General features: G+C 45.7%; 1 protein-coding gene across 1 annotated transcript; it reads right to left on the bottom strand.

Moving 5' to 3' along the window:
• Positions 1-9767: 9767 nt before the first annotated feature.
• On the bottom strand, positions 9768-15638 carry CST8 (cystatin 8). Its single transcript, XM_002925469.2, has 3 exons — positions 15404-15638; positions 11825-11938; positions 9768-9872 (listed from the first exon to the last, which is right to left on the bottom strand). The coding sequence occupies exons 1-3, from the start codon at positions 15632-15634 to the stop codon at positions 9789-9791; spliced, it is 429 nt and encodes a 142-aa protein (XP_002925515.1). The 5' UTR covers positions 15635-15638; the 3' UTR covers positions 9768-9788.
• Between the last annotated feature and the right edge of the window lie 1782 nt (positions 15639-17420).

The raw sequence follows: 17420 nt of genomic DNA, 5'->3' as shown, positions 1-17420 counted from the left end.
CCCTGGACCTTTGGCTAAAGAGAGCAGACTTCTATTGGAATGAGAAATAACAAACCTGGGGCACCTGGATGTCTCAGTCAGTTAAGCGTTTGACTTGATTTCAGTTCAGATCGTGACCTGAGAGTCCTGAGATTGAGCCCCATGTCAGACTCTGCACTCGGTGGGGGGTCTGCTTGAGGTTCTCTCTTTCCCTCTCCCTCTGCTTCTCCCCCTGCTTGTGCTCTCTCTCTAAAATAAATAAGCCAATCTTAAAAAAAAAAGAAAGAAGAAAGAAGAAAGAAAGAAAGAAAGAGAAGAAAGAAAGAAGAAAGAAAGAAAGAAAGAAAGAAAGAAAGAAAGAAAGAAAGAAAAAGAAGAAAGAAAGAAAGAACCTTTTACAAAATGACAGTCATCATCTTCACTAGGTTTTTCAACACAGATCAATTTTGACATACTAGACAGGGTTTAGGCGAAGGAAAGGGCATCCAATGGATAGTGCTAACCTGTATCAAAGGTTGTGCTTAAGGAAGGGGACTGGTCCTAGTCAGAAGCATGGTGGGCTGTGGTGGGAGGCAAGGCCCTCAACAGCCTCTGTCTCTGTGGTTATATCCATCAGTAGCTCCTCCACTTGATATGAACAATTGTATCTTTCTCATTCCTATATAAACAGTGGGAAAGCAGATCTAGACTATTCCTCCATCTACTCTTCCCTCCAGATTGCTATGGGTGAACCTTTCCTTCGCAGAAATTTTGGAGCTACCCAAGCTGTAGGACCAGGTAATGTTATTAAATTAAATTGTTTAGCAATTTATTTCTCCCTCTCTCTATATACCTTTTCCCTGCACTCTGACCTCCATGAAACCTTCTCCACCTGCAGGATTGAGGATCTGCTCAGGGGTACAGATGCCAGCCATTTCCCAGAAAGAGACACCCATAAAGGCTGTGCAACTAAGACTTCAAGGTCTGCCCATAGGGAGCCCTGTTCCATTTGGATTGATGACTTTGAAAAGCAAATGAGCCTGGGAAAAGAAGTGGTCCCATCACCCATTCCTTCATCTCATCCGTTAATTACTGGCCACTTGCCAAGACAGATGCTGAGTTACAGAAGCAGCAATAGCCAGGGATGGGGCCAAACCAGCAAAACACATGAAACATCAGTCCTGGAGTCAGGACACCTGGGCTCTTTTCTCATTCTGGAAAAGTTGCCTATCCTCCCTGGCAATTACCTGTCTCTGTGGAGCAGATAGGCTTGTGTGACTTGGAATGCCAGCCATGGTAGTCTGATGTGGTGATTCTTCTTACAGCAGTGCCCTTAAGTCTTGCTCCAAGGGTGGCTGAATTGGGAAAGATCCTGTAGAAATCACCCTCATTTCCAATCAAATCTCTTTTTTAGGGAGAAGGGCCAAGGATGTGATTCCCAGGACTTAAGACGAATTCTCTGACTTGTAGCCTGTCTTGGGGCCTTCGCTTATGGGGGAATTTTCTGTAACACTGAGCAAGTTGAAGCTAGTTCCAACATAGGTCAAGCTCCCCCTCTTGGCAATGGGAACAGTCCCACATTCCTGCTCTTTCTCCAGTGGCAAGGTGAGGCTGAGTGAGTGAGTGAGTACAGAAGGGGTTTCTTTTGCATGTGCACTGAGAGGCCAGATGTAGGCCATGAGTTCCCAGCAGAACAGGGCAGAAAAAGCTAGGCACCTGCATGTGTGCATACCAAGGGGTAAGCCTGCTGTGTTAGAAAGCTCTGGGGGCCCATCACTGCAGAGTCCAAGGTGGGAAGCTGTGTGGGGTAAGGAACAAAATCATTACCATCCCCCTGGCAATTTCTTTTCTCAGTAGCCCACAGATTCACATTCCTGTTCACATGGATGAGAGGGTGCATGTTACAGATGCGCCCTTGTGTCTAAATAAAAACTGGAGATATCCCAAACTCAAGCCCTCCTTATTGTCAGTCCAAGGACTCTCTGTTCTTTGGCCAAGCCCATTGCAGTCTGTTTCATCCCTGGCCTACTTTGAAGTTGCAACAATCAAACTCTATATCCGCTCAAAAATAAAGGAGACTATAAAACTAACATTTTTCAACTCTTTGGTGGGACAAGGCCTACAGTGAGCAAGTGGGAGGAGGCAGGAGAGGTAAGGACTCAGATATTGCCACCTCTACCATCTGGCCCCAAGGCCACTGTCTTGGCCAGAGTCCATTGGTGACTCACAAATGTCACGTGTCCTGACAGATCCATAGCCAGACAGGTGTGGAGCAGAAGAGGGCCTCCTGGGAGAGAATGGGCAGAGGTGGAAGTGCAAAAGGGGGGACTGTCCAGTCCCCACCACCAAGCCTGCAGAGGGTCCACCCTGGCACTGAAAGTCCTCTCTCCTTCTGGACAAGCCACACCAGTGGGGCCCACAGGAGAGGTCTAGTTCCTCAGGGAGGACTGCAGGGCCTCTCTCACTGGCCCTGGATGAGGTTGATGGTAGGGAGTCGGCCCAGCCCAAGCACATCCTTTGGAAGGCTGGTAAACAGGGGCAAGAGAAGACTTTTGTCATGTCCCTTTGCTCTATAGAAATCAACATCTAATTTTGAAAGTGAGGAAAATGCATTAACAACAGAAATGCCCTTGATAGCCCTTTGAATACTTGAGGAGAGGTTGGTGTCATGAAAACAATCACACGTTGGCACTGGCTGAGCTAGGAGGTGCTGGGGAAGGAGACCAGGAACCATTGGAACACACCACTTTTGGTCCAGTTCATGCCAGGAAATCAGGGGCACACTCCACAGGAGACTTGGGGACAGTTGATGGAAGTGCTATTTACCAGAGAAAAACAACAGGGAGGACAAAAGACCCACAAACAGCAGAAGGGTCATGTTTCCCATTCCTCAACCCAAAGGGGTGCCATCTGGGGTCTTCTGGTTATTCTCTTTGGCCTCAGTCCTGGGCTTCATTCTCTTTCCCTTCCCCCTTCCCTCATAGAGTACAGCCAAATCATTTTTATGTCCCTCAGAAACAAAATGGTCTCATTATTTTACTTACTTTGTCTAGTCCTTGATTTCCCCCCACTTGATGTGCTAACTTCTGAAAGATTTCTCAATTTTCTACTCTATTTATGATTTCATTTTTTCCATAATATTGGATTTAAGTGTCTGTCAGTGCCATTGTATTTGTATTTTCATGGTATCTTAGAATAAACTTCCCAGGAAAGACTTATTCTTCACTTAACGCTCTTTGCCTCAATTCTACTATCCCTGATATTAATATTTTCTCTCCTGCTTTTGTTAATTACCAGTCCTTTGGTGTATCTTTGTTCATCAACAAATCTTCAGCATGCCAAGATAAGTTTGTGGTAGCTGTGTCCCTTATGAATATCCTACAGGTTTGATAGTTGTTAGAAAACAAAATTTAACTGAGTAAATTTTAAAGATCTTATTGGCTTTATTCAGTGATTCATGAATCAGGCAGCATCCCATCCAGCAGACAGATAGGAGCTTGGAGGAGCAGTATAAAATGAAAAACTTTTTTTTTTTTTTAGTATTATTATGTTCAGGTAGCCACTGTTTAGTACATAATTAGTTTTTGATATAGTGTTCCATGATTCGTTAGTTAAGTATAACACCCAGTGCTCATCACAACACATGCCCTCCTTAATACCTATTACCCTATTACCCCCTCCCCCCACCCTCCTCCCCTCTGAAACCCCAAGATTCTTTCCTGGGGTCCATAGTCTCTCATGGTTCATCTCCCTCTCTGATTTCTCCCCCTTTGGATTTCCCTCCCTTTCCTTATAGTCCTCTGTGCTATTGCTTTTGTTCCACATATGAGTGAAACCATATAGGCAGGAAGGAGCAGGAACAAGAAGGTTACACTGGGGAAAAAAACAAAAACAAAAACAAAAGCTTGGTTATCACCAGGCCACTTTCCTTTAGGGGATGGCAGGCAGATTACCTCACTAGTGCTGATCAGGTGATTCCCGATTGACTGTTTAAGATTCTGTTTCTAGGAGAGCCCAGACTATAATTAAAACTAAGTCTCAGTTTAGTGTCAGGGGCTTAGCATAAGTGACCCATCTTGGGGCCTGTTTTCTTGTTGTTGTTTTTTTTTTAAGATTTTATTTATTTATTTGACAGAGATAGAGACAGCCAGTGAGAGAGGGAACACAAGCAGGGGGAGTGGGAGAGGAAGAAGCAGGCTCATAGCGGAGGAGCCTGATGTGGGGCTCGATCCCATAACACCGGGATCACGCCCTGAGCTGAAGGCAGACGCTTAACCGCTGTGCCACCCACGCGCCCGTTTTCTTGTTTTTAACATAATCTTATGAAATTTGAGAATCTCTGTTTCATCAATTTACCAATTTCAACCACATGTTGATTTTCTTAGTTTGGTGCTTTTCTTTATTATGCTTTATTTCCTGGGTTTAGTCTGGGTGGATTGTTGGCATTCCTTTGGATTTCCTGCTTAGGGCTTGTAAGTACTACCTGATTTTTCTATTCTACTAACACTTACTGCTAAAGTCTATAAACTATGTATTTACTCTGATTTTTTTTCAGTGCATAAATTAGTATCTGCCCAACAAAATAAGTCTTTTTACCAGTTTGACATTTGCCACAAGAAACTACGTTTCTCCTTTCTTTTTTCTTTCCCCCACAAAATCAAATTAATCTTTTTTTTTCTTCTTTTTAAGAAAGCAATGTGTACTTTTTAAAATGAGAACCAGACTTTGGGTAAATTCTGGTAAATTCTCCCTCATGAAAACCCCCACAATGACACTGACTAGTTTACTAGAATATACCTACACCATCCTTTCTGTTTTCTTTAATTCTGTTTTTAGAATGGTAATGGTGTGTGTGAAGGAGACTTTCAATGTATGTGCTCTGGTCAAATCTCTACCCTGTACCGGCTTCCTGGACATGTCCTACAGCAAGGCTGGCTTTCTGGCAGCTTGCAGAGTTAAACTAGTGTGGTTTTATTCAAAGCCAAAGTCAGGGGCTAAGTTTACAATCAGACATGGCTTTTATGCGGCCCTGAGGTTTTGTCAGCTTATTTCTGGCACAGGGCCTAGTCCCGGAGTCTTTGACTGTCATATTTGAGGTTTCATCAGCTGCACCTAGGTGGTCTACCTAGCAGCCTTGGTGCAGGTGACAAATCCCCAGGAATCTGGTTAGCAAGGCAGAAAGCTGGCTTTTCAGGTCAATGGGATTTGCAGTTAGTGCTCCCTGCTGCTCACTCAGAGTGTCTCTGTATTTGAGGATGCAGATATTAAAAACAAAAAAGCTCTGAGGAGTTTAGAACCAGAAAACAGGAAAATCGATTGCTCCAAAAGCAAATTGCTCATTTTGTTGTCACCTGACATCATAAGTTCATAACCAAAAAGTCCTCATTTGGCAAAGGGTGGCAGTTGTCAGTTTGAGCCCTTATCCTCTCCTGGTCAAGGGCCAAATATGGTATTCTGGATTCCACTTTATCTGACTTGTGGGTGTTTCTGATAGCCTCCAAGCCCTTGAACTAGGAGCCAGTGTTTATATCCATCAGGGACAGTTTTTGACTTGCTGATATTTTTATCACTTGTGGTCTTGACCTCCTCTGCCCTCCATAACGAGTAACAGGGGTATGAGGAGGCCCATCTCAGAGTCTCCCTGAGTCAACCTGGTGAGGGATGGGACTCAGGGAGGGAGGGCAGCAGATCCTAAATGCTATGGGACATACCTGAATGTCTGGCACATGGAGAACTTTGGGAGGGTCACACGGAAGCATCAAAGGATAATTTTCAGAAGGTTACAAACCGGATCCACTTACATATATGGAATGTCGAGGGGGAATTCCTTGGTTAATTACAAAACTGGTTTATTTTCTGGAGAGCAATAAAACCATACCTCTAGAGTAACCTTTTCTATGAGACAGTAATCATCTGCGCCTCTCAGGAAAAAAAGACTTTAGAGCCTGGCTTTTAATCAATAATGAACAGAGAACATCAAACAGAGGTACATTCCCTGGATAACTCAATAATCCTCATTAGACCCGTTGAATAATATCTAAAATGGCATGAAAAGCGCATACTGATTTCTCTGTATCTTATTCTGTTTCAGGTAAATTTTTTCTTAACAGAGACCCAGAGGAGAGCAAGAAGTGAAAAACATGGCATGAGGAGAGAGTAAGTGGGGCAGCCCCCTTCTCTGAGTCCCAGGTCCATTTCCAGAGCTCCACCTTGCAGCCCACCCCCAGGGAGACCCCCCACAGAGCCTGGAGATGGAGGCAGTGTCTCCTCCACACTTCCTACACTCTCACCAGCTGCCATCTGTCCCTGGGTCTTGACCGACTGTCCCTGACTCCTTTGGAGACACTAGAAATGCATCTACTAAGTCTAATCTAAATCTAAATGTACCAACTGTATAGACGGGAAAATGCAAACCCCCCCACCCCCAGCAGACATGGAAAATCACTCTGCAACCCACCCTCACTGCTTCTGTTCCAGCAGGCCCCTGGGATCCAGGCGGTCCTGACGCTCTCCCAGGTCATGGTGAACAGATCAGGGGTAAGTTCGGTGATGAAGCCTCAGACCTACATCAGTAGGAAGCATCAGACCTGGGACAGCGCTCACACCCTCTGAGATGGAGACCAGGACTGGGCTGCACTCTCCATGTGGACCACCTGGCCCTTTCCCAGGTCTGAGGCCCTGAGCTCCCTCCCACTGCTGTCCACATGTGCTCAGGGTGCTCACTTCTGGTCCTGGCAGACCCCTGCCTTCGACCTCATTTCCCACCAGCCTGTGGGGTCTCAGTGACCCAGCCCAGCATTGGGCTAACTGCATTCATTCCTTGTTCTCACAGCATGACCATGACCAGTCATCAGGTGGGCGTAGGACACCCCCTCCTTACCAGTTCTGAGTCTGGGCAGCATCCAAACTATGTGGCTTGTCTGGTCAAGCCCCATTTCCCTGATCTCCATGGCCTCCCATGGCTCCAGTGCTCCTGTGTCCGAGACCCAGAGAGACAGTGCTTGGGGTCCAGGGCCCACAGGTAGAGTTTCAGTAGAACCTAATGGAGACTGCAGGTCCTATCTTGCAGGACTCCTTTCCTCCACAGGGGAAGTGAATGTGTGTGTGTGTGTGTGTGTGTGTGTGTGTGTGAGAGAGAGAGAGAGAGAGAGAGAGAGAGAGAGAGAGAGAGAAAGTGCACTCCAGTAACATCTTAGCAAAAAGGACATGAAATCCAGCAAAAGAAAGTCAGGGCTGCCTTGCATTTTATTTCATGAAATGAAAGAGATTTGGAGAGATGGGTTGAAAAGAGATGAGGTTAAAATAAATAAAAATTTAATGTTAAAATATACTTAGAAATAGACCCCTGCTGAAATAAGTCAAGCAGAGAAGTACAATTATCATATGGTTTCACTTATTTGTGGAACATAAGGAATAGCATGGAGGACATTAGGAGAAGGAGGGGAAAACTGAAGGGGGGGAGTCAGAGGGAGAGACAAACCATGAGAGACTATGGACCACGGGAAACAAACTGACGGTTTCAGAGGGGAGGGGGTGGGGGGATGGGCTAGCCTGGTGATGGGTATTAAGGAGGGCACATGTTGCAAGAGCACTGGGTGTTATATGCAAACAATGAATCATGGCACACTACATCAAAAACTAATAAAGTACTGTATGGTGACTAACAAACATAATAAAAAAATTTTTTTAAAAAGAGAAAAAAATAGACCCCTGCATGTAAATGCATATGCACACAGGGCCTGTCTCTGGGCCTGTGGGGGAAGCCAACCCAAATAGAGGCCAAGCAGCAGTCACCCCCATCCCCAGTTTGTCCAGGCTGGTCCCGCACTGATCTGCTAGCCTGCTGCAAACATCTGATTCTGTGATTCCTGCCCACCTGTCCATAAGGAAAGACAATTCCAAGATGTTGTTTCAAAAATACAGTTTTTCCTAAGACATTTACACATGACTTAGACTGTTCCACAAACAGCAGAGACCCATGGAACCTTAAGCTGACTGGTCCTGCAAGCCCCTCCAAAGCTGGGTGATGGGTCTGCTGTCCCCACATGGGCAGTTCCATCAGTGTGTCAGAGATGGAGGGGTGGAGGGTAGGGGGGTTATTTTTGATGGAGCCCTCCTGGCCCGAAGGAAAGAACACTTTTTAAGATAAGTATATTAGGTATATAGGATATAGGATAAGTATATTAGGTAAATACTTATATAAGGAAAGAACACGTTCAGGATAAGTATATTAGATCCAAGTAATGCAAAAATCTGTACTGAATCCAAACCCTAGTCCCTTAATTAGATGAGGATCTTGAAAGGGGGAAGAGGAAGCAGGGCAGGGGCTTCATGAGAAGAAAGTGGGCATGAAGATGGATGTGCCTTGAAGAAACTCATGCGAGCTGATGGGGGGAGAGCAGGGAGAGCCACAGGAAAAGCAAGGACTTTGCAAGGTGAATGCCACTTGTCCTCAGCTTCTCCGAGTGGTGCAGTGTCCCTACCCGTGAAACATCTATTGGGTAAAACACAGGAACCGGAGACAAAAAGAATGACCTTTGAGTTTCATGGCCTCGTTCAGTCTGGGGCAGAAATACTGCAATCCCCACCACCTGCCAGGCCCTCTGAGGTGAAGCCTGGCTTGTGTGTGTGTACATTTGAAACATAGTTGACCTTCTGAATTGTACCCAACACTATGGTTAAAGTAGACGCGTCTACTTATTTTTTTTATTTTTTTTAAGATTTTATTTATTTATTCGACAGATATAGAGACAGCCAGCAAGAGAGGGAACACAAGCAGGGGGAGTGGAGAGGAAGAAGCAGGTTCATAGCAGAGGAACCTGATGTGGGGCTCGATCCCACAACGCCGGGATCACGCCCTGAGCCGAAGGCAGACACTTAACTGCTGTGCCACCCAGGCGCCCCTATTTTTTTTAATTTTTAATCATGGTAAATACACATAAAATCTACCACCTTCACCATTTTTAAGTATACAGTTCAGTAGTGTTAACTATAGTCACTCTGTTGTGCAACTAATCTCCAGAACTCTTTCATCTTGCAAAACTAAAACTCAGTACCCATTAAATAATTCGTTAGACTGACTTATTTTAAATGATTATTTTCTTCAAGAGAATTTCATGCCCTGCTATCATCTGTGTTGCCTACTTCCTTCTTCACATTCCCCATCTCTGTCTCTCTCTCTCAATCTCTCTCTCTCTCTCCACACACACACACACGCACGTGCATGTACATACCCACGAACAACGCAGCTTACTCTGAAGGCATTATTGCCCTTTTCCTCTCTTGGTGTCACCATTGTTGACATTTATAGGAGAAGACACACAAATTCCCCAATTCACAGAGACCCACAGGGGAAGACTGCTTCTTCTGCAGGAGTTCTCCCAGACCAGGTGAACTGTGAACTCAGAACTCTGAGGAAGAAGGAGACTCAGGCTGAAAAGGAGGCTTCCAGAAGGAACCTGTTGAGTTAGCACCCACTGTCTTCAGACCTCTGGAAGGGGTTATTACCCAGTCAAAAAGGAATCATTCCTCAGATGTGCAACGGGGAACGGAATCAGACCTCACTCTGTCCTTTGTACTCAGGGACAAACTTATTCCTGGTGGTGGGTCATCAAGTTGGCCAAAGTCAAGGGGCTTCCCCTGAGGCCAAAAAAAGAAAAAGAAAAAGGAATTGGATATACCCATCTTTTGTCACCACCTAATAAGAAACTAGGAAACAAAATAAGCAGAGAGGTGTGCATGAGGAAACCACATCGGTAATGCAGCATGTGCCATTTATCTCTTCACAGAAAAAGGTAGAGATGGTGGTGGTGGGGGTGCTCCAGAACCCTCTAAGCATCTGCACACTGCTTCTTTATCACCATGAATTCACCATTCCAGGGGAGTGCTCCGATCAAAAAACTGCACATTACTTTCTGAAAAAGACCACAACCACAACAAAATCAGTAATGCCAAAAAGAGGGTAAAAATGTCCTGTTGCTAGGTGTCAGCTTAGGAATATGCTGGAGGATGGGTCATCAGCGATCAGTGGATGCTCTTAGGAATCTGCTAGACTTTTGCAGCCATCAGCAGATACCTGGAGGGGTCTCTGTTCCCATAAGAACCAGGGATAGACAGCAAATACCAACAAACATCATATTTTGCTGGGAGATCAGATGTAAAACTGATTTTGTTTTTTTTGTTTTTTGTTTGTTTGTTTGTTTTTTAAATTTTTTGTTTATTTGACAGAGATAGAGATAGCCAGCGAGAGAAGGAACACAAGCAGGGGGAGTGGGAGAGGAAGAAGCAGGCTCATAGCAGAAGAGCCTGATGTGGGGCTCCATCCCAGAAGGCCGGGATCACGCCCTGAGCTGAAGGCAGACGCTTAACCGCTGTGCCACCCAGGCGCCCCTGATTTTGTTTTTAATTCTCTCTAATATTTTCTACAATGTAAATAAGTCAATTCATAACGTATGTTATCTTAATAATTAAATGATGTCTTTTGTTCTAATAACAAGTCTAATAACACCTTTCATTCTAATAACAAGAGCAATTCGGAGGGCTCTAGGGCCTACCATCTTTTATTCCAAAGAGCCCTTCTCTCCATTTCATAATACCATAGAAATGGCAAATGAAATATCCTGTCTGTGTGATAGGTGGATGGATAGATGATAGATAGATGATAGATAGATGATAGATAGATAGATAGATAGATGATAGATAGATGATAGGTAGATGATACATAGATAGCAGTCCTGGAAAAACAGCAAAGAGCATCTTAAATAATTGGAAACATTGAGGTGCTCCCAGAAGCTATTAGGAGTCAGAGAAAAGGAAGCCTGGTCTCTGCTGAGTATTGAATGCATGCAAAGGAGGACTATGCAAGACTTTTTCCCCAGAAACCCACACAAAAAAACATCAAATCAAGAGGGTTTTATAGGCTAATTACACCAAACGTTGGGAACCCAAAGCTCCTGTGGTCCCTAAACTGATCCAGAACATACAAAAANAAAACTAACCAAAAAAAAAAAAAAAAAAAAAAAAAAGGAAAGTCCGCATTCTCATTATACCAGACCAGAAAAATCCTGAAACCAAAATTTAAAAGAGAAATAAATCATAACTCAAACTTACTGAAAACAAAAATCCTAAACAAAACAAAACAAAAAACATATCAAATTAAAGGCATTTGTTTATTAAACAATTACTCTCCATAACACAGTGTTTCCCAGACTTTTCCAGTGATATGAAATGTGTGGGGTGTCTGCACCTGGAAATTCTGATGGAGTAAGTTTGGGATGAGGTCATGGAACATGTGTGTGTGTTTGTGTGTGTGGGGGGGGGTCTTTGGGCTCTTCCATGACCTTCCCAGGAATCATGACTGACCCTGGAGGAATCAACTATAAGTTGGTGGGGGGGATGGGAACACTGTCTGGCCTAGTCACTGCTTAATCTCCAGTACCCAAAATACCACCTGGTGAATAGTAACCTTTGATGCGTAGCTGAGTAGATGAATGAATTTCTTTTTGTGCCTTCACAAGGATGAGCAACTATGGGGCCAGCAATGGCTGGGTTGCTCATCTGGGTCCAAGAGGACAGACTTCAAAGAATATGTGTTGTCAAGTTTTCCTGCACCAAGGGCCAGAGTGGATGAAGCCCTTGCAGTAAGAGTGACCCTGACCGCATTCTGCCCTTAGGATGTGGGGTGGGGAAAGACTCAGAGGGGTTCATCACATCCCTTGTTCTCTATCCTCTGCTCCAAAACCCACCTCTGGGGCAAAGCTTGGGGAGTGAGAGTGATCCAGACCTCAGAGAGAGGGTACAGGCACCCTGAGTTCTTCTGTCTGGGGCTCAGAGCAGCCAAGATCATCACAGAATGTCGGTCACCCACCTTTTCCAGTTTAGAGTTCTCTTGAATGGCACAGTTTTCAGTACTGTTTGAAAATTTTCTGCAGTTGCTGCGACCAATTTCAACATCAATAAAGTATTCCAAACGATCTGTAACCTGTCAGTTAGCAATTGTGCAATTTTATTCAAAAGATTTTTATTTTACTTTTTTAAAAATTTTAGCCAAAAAAAACCCCCAAAAGTAAAAAACACTCTCCCCCTCATCCTCTCTCCCTATTGCCTACTCCCTATTCCCTCTCTCCAACATACCTTTAGAGAAAGGCCTGGATTCCTTTGTATACTGATACCATTTGGACACTGGAACTTGCTACCCAGACTTGTATCCTCAGGGAAAAGTCTCCTTTCTAGAGTGGGGCCCCAATGAAGGTGAGACCTTCTAATTCCATTTTCTGTCCCAAAGTCGAGGGCATGATGCATGTTCCATGAAGGATCAGGGAGAAGGACGAGGTCACCAGAACCATCAGCTCTCCTGGCCCCGAGATATTACAGGTTCCCACAGGCCAGAAGAGAGCACAGGGCCTGCAGCCACATTGAATGCTCCTCCCTGATTCCTTTCCCACACCCCCCTTCAGAGTCTGCTGAGTGACATTTCCTGCTTTGGAGGGCTTCTCCACCACCTTAGCAAGCAGTCCTTAAAGGGGCCATGCTCGCTGGAGTTGGTCTGGCTGCTCTCTGTTGAGTGTTTAGTAAGCAGAGAAGCAGTTGGTCTACAGCAAGGCATCAGTAGTTTGAGCTCATTAATGTCTCAGTGTGGTTAAGGCCACTCATGATGTTCATTTAAATCAGTTTTCGTCTGGTTTTAACAGATTACAGCAGGAGACCAAAGGGGTGTCTTTCCTCATTGCTAACTTCAAGACTTTAATAAAATTGTGTTACATTTTAACTACATTCCAAAGAATTAACAAGGTGACCCTGGCCTGCTGGTTAGTTGACATCAAGGAGAGACTGGCAGAGCTGCCCCTTGGGTTTGAAAGTTAAGCTGGGTACCTCGAAAATACCATGGAGCCAAACACAAACACCCACAGGACTTCATTTCAGTCCTAATAGTTGGTAAAGCTCACCACGTGCTTGTTCTCTGCCTGACACTGTTCCTGGAGCTTGGCACACAGTGACTCAGCCTGCACACCAACCCATGCTGTGAGGCTGTCACTTCCTCTGTTTTCAGTAGGGAAACTGGGCAGGGGAATTAAGTGACCATCCATCTAGCCTGCAAGACCCAGGGCTCCAACAGAGGAGCCCAGCACTAAACTTACATCCCTAACCACCATGATACACCCCTTCCACATTTCTACCCTCTCTGCTCAACCAGCCAGAGGGGCAGCAAAGGGCTGCTAGGTGCTGATTTCCAGGGAAATGCAAACCTGGCCTGAGGGAAGCTAAAGGCCATCGGTTACATGGACACCTTCACGGAACCCTCACAATCCTTTCTAAAAATAACTTGACCAGTGACCGTTTTAAAACCCCAATCTGATCACATAGATGCCAAGACCTCCCTGACCTAATGTTTATCTGGCTTCTCAGCCCTCCTAAGATGAAATTAAAGGTTTTGCCCATGACCTTCAAGGCCCTGAGTGGTCTGGTCCCTGCCCACCTCTCTGGCCAGTCACACTGGCTCTTTTGAGTTGCGGAATGGGCCATGTTCCTCTCCAGTGGCAGCCAGTTATGCCTGACTGCTCTTCCCAAACCCCGTGCAGCCCCCGAATCCTCCTGGCTCCCCTCCTGCAGCAGATGCTGTGAGTGGTGCGTGTCCTTTGCTCTTCCCAAACACACTGCCACTTCCTGGGGCTCCCTGCCTAGAGGCTTCCTGACCAGCAGGATCCAAGAGCAGCTCTTAACCAACAATGGATGGGAGTTGATGAGTGAGCAACTGAGCTTTCCTCCTGCAGGGTAGCCAAACTCTGAGGCAGTCTCTGCATCTTCTCCCAAGGCCCCAGGGAGGCCTATGGTGGTCACCTGCACAGTAACTCATGCTGTACTGGCCACTTCCCTGCCCTCTCTCCCTTCTCCTCCAGCCTCCTGGTGCTTACTGGGATGGCCTCCCAAATAAACTACTGGTACTTGAATTCTAGCACTAGGATCTGCTGTGGGAAACCTAAATGAAAACACTTCGCATCAGCATCCTTCACCTGATTCCCTCCTAGTCTGCCCTCAGGTTTAGCACAAATATCACTCCCTAGAGAGGTAGTTCTCAGCCTTGACAGTGTATTGGGATCACCTGGAAGGTTTTAATACCTACTGAGACCTGGGTCCCACCCAGAGATCCTCTTTTAATTGGCGAGGGTGAGGCCAGTGCGGTAGGACATTTACAGGCTCCTCAGGTGAAAGCCTATCCAAGGAAGCCTTTCCCTGACCTCCAGATCCCTGGGTACCACGCCACCAGGTCAGATGCCCCAGCTCTCATTCCGGGTTTAGCGCTTTCTTTCTGATTAGACTCCTGGCTCCCTAGGAGTGTGATTATTTCTGTCCATCTCACCACCTCATCTACAGCAGCTAGCATAGAACTGACTTGGGAGAAACTTGCTGAATATGTGTGCTACTTGGGTACCAAAGAAAGACAACTGCAAAGGGGTCTGGGGAAGTTACAAGAGCCAGAATCCATTTCTCTATTTCAAAGGGCTCCAGGAGTTCCCCGGGTGGACTGTGCAGTGTACCAGTCAATAAACAGAGCTCCATCAGCACGATATACTGGAAACATGGGCTGTTGGCTCACAACGTCCCAAAGGGACAGGGTCATAAGTGTCAATATGTACACTGGCTCAGCTCCTGCAAATGGACACACCATATGGAGAATATAAAAACTGAAGTAAACTCTGCCAACAATGACCTCTCTGCTGAGTACCTTTACAATTCACTCCCGCAAGTTTCAGGGTGGAATTACAAGTCACACCACCAATTTGCAAACTCAGGATGGTACAGTCAGCTCAGCTCCAGCTCTGGGGGCTTTTTCTTAACCATGGCACGCAGGGCCACATGTTGCAAGCTCTAGGGAGCATCATTCTCAATGGAATCCAACTAAGCGATGCTTCCTATCATTGGGCCATGCATGACCCTGTGAGGAGGGAAACATTTTATGAACATAGAGTCAGAATGTCTCTACTTCCACTAAACAAATGTTGGAGTCAAAGAATTATAGACTATAGGAAGAGAGACTTTATTACTTACACATCAGATAGGCCACATATCTCTTTTCAACCCCACAATCTACGTTATGTGGATAGATTGAAATGTTGCCCATGGCAACATTATTGCAGAATATTCGTGGCACTCAGTTTGTCTCCCAACCCTAGCAAATACAAATCATGAATATCTGATTTGCAGTTTGGAATTTACATGAGTTAGTACACATAAAGTACTTAGAACAGCAGTGCAAGCATATATATATAGAAAGTGCAGTGACGTCACAGTGACATGCGAATGTGTAAGTACTTACAGTGACGTGCGAATGTGTAAGTACTTACTCACATTTGTATACCATTGTTTTTCTCTCATGCCCACTCTTTCAGTCCGACTTCACTCTGTGCCACCATAGGCACACATGCATAGTGGGAGGGAAAACCTTTACCTGAAGCTGGACTTGTACTGTCTTGACCACCTGGAAGAGGTACTTATCCTCACTCTCTTTGTTGTATTCTTGCATGGCAAACCACAGACACTGCTTCACGTTGGCGTTTGAAGCATTGATCACTTTTAATTCCCTCAACACCTTGACGTTATTCTTGCCTGGGTCTGTGCTGGCCACCAGGGCCACCAAAATGGTGAGAAGGAGCAAGTAGGACCCCCAGGATCTAGCCATGGTCCCTACGTCCAGGGACACAAGTGAGCCCCCTCGTCCCCCCATGGCTGGAGCTGCAGGTGGAGTGGGATGGCTGCAGGTTCACAGATCTAAAACAGCTGGATTTAAGAAAGAGACATTAGGTTCACCCTTTAGGGGTACCCCTCTCTCCAAGGAAATCAACCCACAAGAAACCAGTTAAAGAGTCCCTGATAACAGCCTTCTCCCCTCCAGCCCCCGGGTGTGGTCTGCAATTCCAGGGAGAACACTTAGACCCAGGTCTGCAAGGACCTACCCTGGTCACCTCACCACCCACTCCTGTTTCTGTACCTTAGGCCTGTAAGATGTGACTGTGAAAAGTGTTGCTGCCCCAAGTTTTCCTGGCTCTGGCTCTCTGAGGACTTTCCAACCTGCCGTACCCACTGGCTGCCCCCTCTTCCTTGTGCAGTTGGCTGTGGCCCATGCCCCAGCCCGTGGTTCTCCTGGGTCGTTAGCACTCAGTTTGTGCCTAAGCCTTGGTCAGGGGCCTCCCTCACTCCTGATCTCTGCTCTGGCCATGCCCCTGTAGGCAGGCACACTTTGTGATGTAATCTCGCACCTGTGACACAGCCACTGTCCTTTGGTGCAGACAGCTCACACACAGCAGGAGAGCTGTGGAGACTACCCACAGGCCTCCTGCCCATCTTAAATGCCTGGCCTTTGGATCCGCTCTGTTTTGGCCAAGAGCACTTCCCTCTGCTGTTCTGCCAGGGTGAGGATCACCCAGCCAACCTGATGGCCGAGACTTTGCCTTAGTGGGAGGGGGCGTATGCACCCCAGAGCTCTCAGAGATTCTGCTTCTCTGTGAAAATCCCAAATCGATGTCCAGCAAGTTCCTGGAGGGGCCGAGAGGTGGGCATTGGTCCCAGGGCCAAAAGATTGATGACCACGAGAAGTGGCAATGTATAGGAAACAATATGCTGGAATAAGTCTGCCTGGCAGGTAGTAAAACATTGCAGTGTGAATACACCATATTGTATTTTAACTGCTTATTCACGGATGTTTTGTTTGTTTCCCATTATAGCTGTTACAAACAATACTGTAGTGGACAATACTTTTCCAGTATCTTTGGGAAATTACACAGGTATTTCCATATAATAAAAGACTAAATGGGAAAATTAATGCAAAATTTTACCTATATTTAAATTTAGTATGTATTGCCCAACTGTTAATCATGTATTAATAGTGTATTAATGATTTTGATATAAATGATTTTGCTTCATGTTAAAAGCACCTGGGGAGTTTTAAGAAGTACCTAGGCCATTCCCACCAATAAAATCAATCTTGGGAGAGGGCCCAGTGACGAGGAAGCCATCCCAGATTCCAATGTGTAGCCATGTCTGAGAACCAGTGTACTGCATTTGTGCCTCTCGGGTATCAATGTATATGTGAACCAGGAGGCAAAACACTAAATATGATCCTATTCTTCATAAATAAAATTGTTTATTAAAAAATCCAAAGGCATCCTTATCACACTTCAATTGTGTACACCCACATCTTCAACCATATCTCTTCTAGCCTCTCCCACCTCACCAAGGTTCAAACAGTACCCTGCCTCCCCAACCAGGCCCAGCCTTCTTACCAGGGCTTGACGTTTTCTCACCTCCATCCAGAGGCTCAGCCACCTGCAAGTCTCAATACAAATGTCACTGCCTCCACCCAAATCCAAAGTGCCTCTCCCACCTACTCCTAGCTAATCCTACCTACTCCCACCTACTCCCAGCTACTCCTGCCTATCCTCACTTATTCCCAGCTACTCCCCTCTACT

The sequence above is a fragment of the Ailuropoda melanoleuca genome, chromosome 13 (genome assembly GCF_002007445.2).
Source record: "Ailuropoda melanoleuca isolate Jingjing chromosome 13, ASM200744v2, whole genome shotgun sequence".
Classification (NCBI taxonomy): domain Eukaryota; kingdom Metazoa; phylum Chordata; class Mammalia; order Carnivora; family Ursidae; genus Ailuropoda; species Ailuropoda melanoleuca.
Note: the sequence above shows the minus strand (reverse complement) of the source record. Positions and strands in the feature narration are given on the sequence as shown.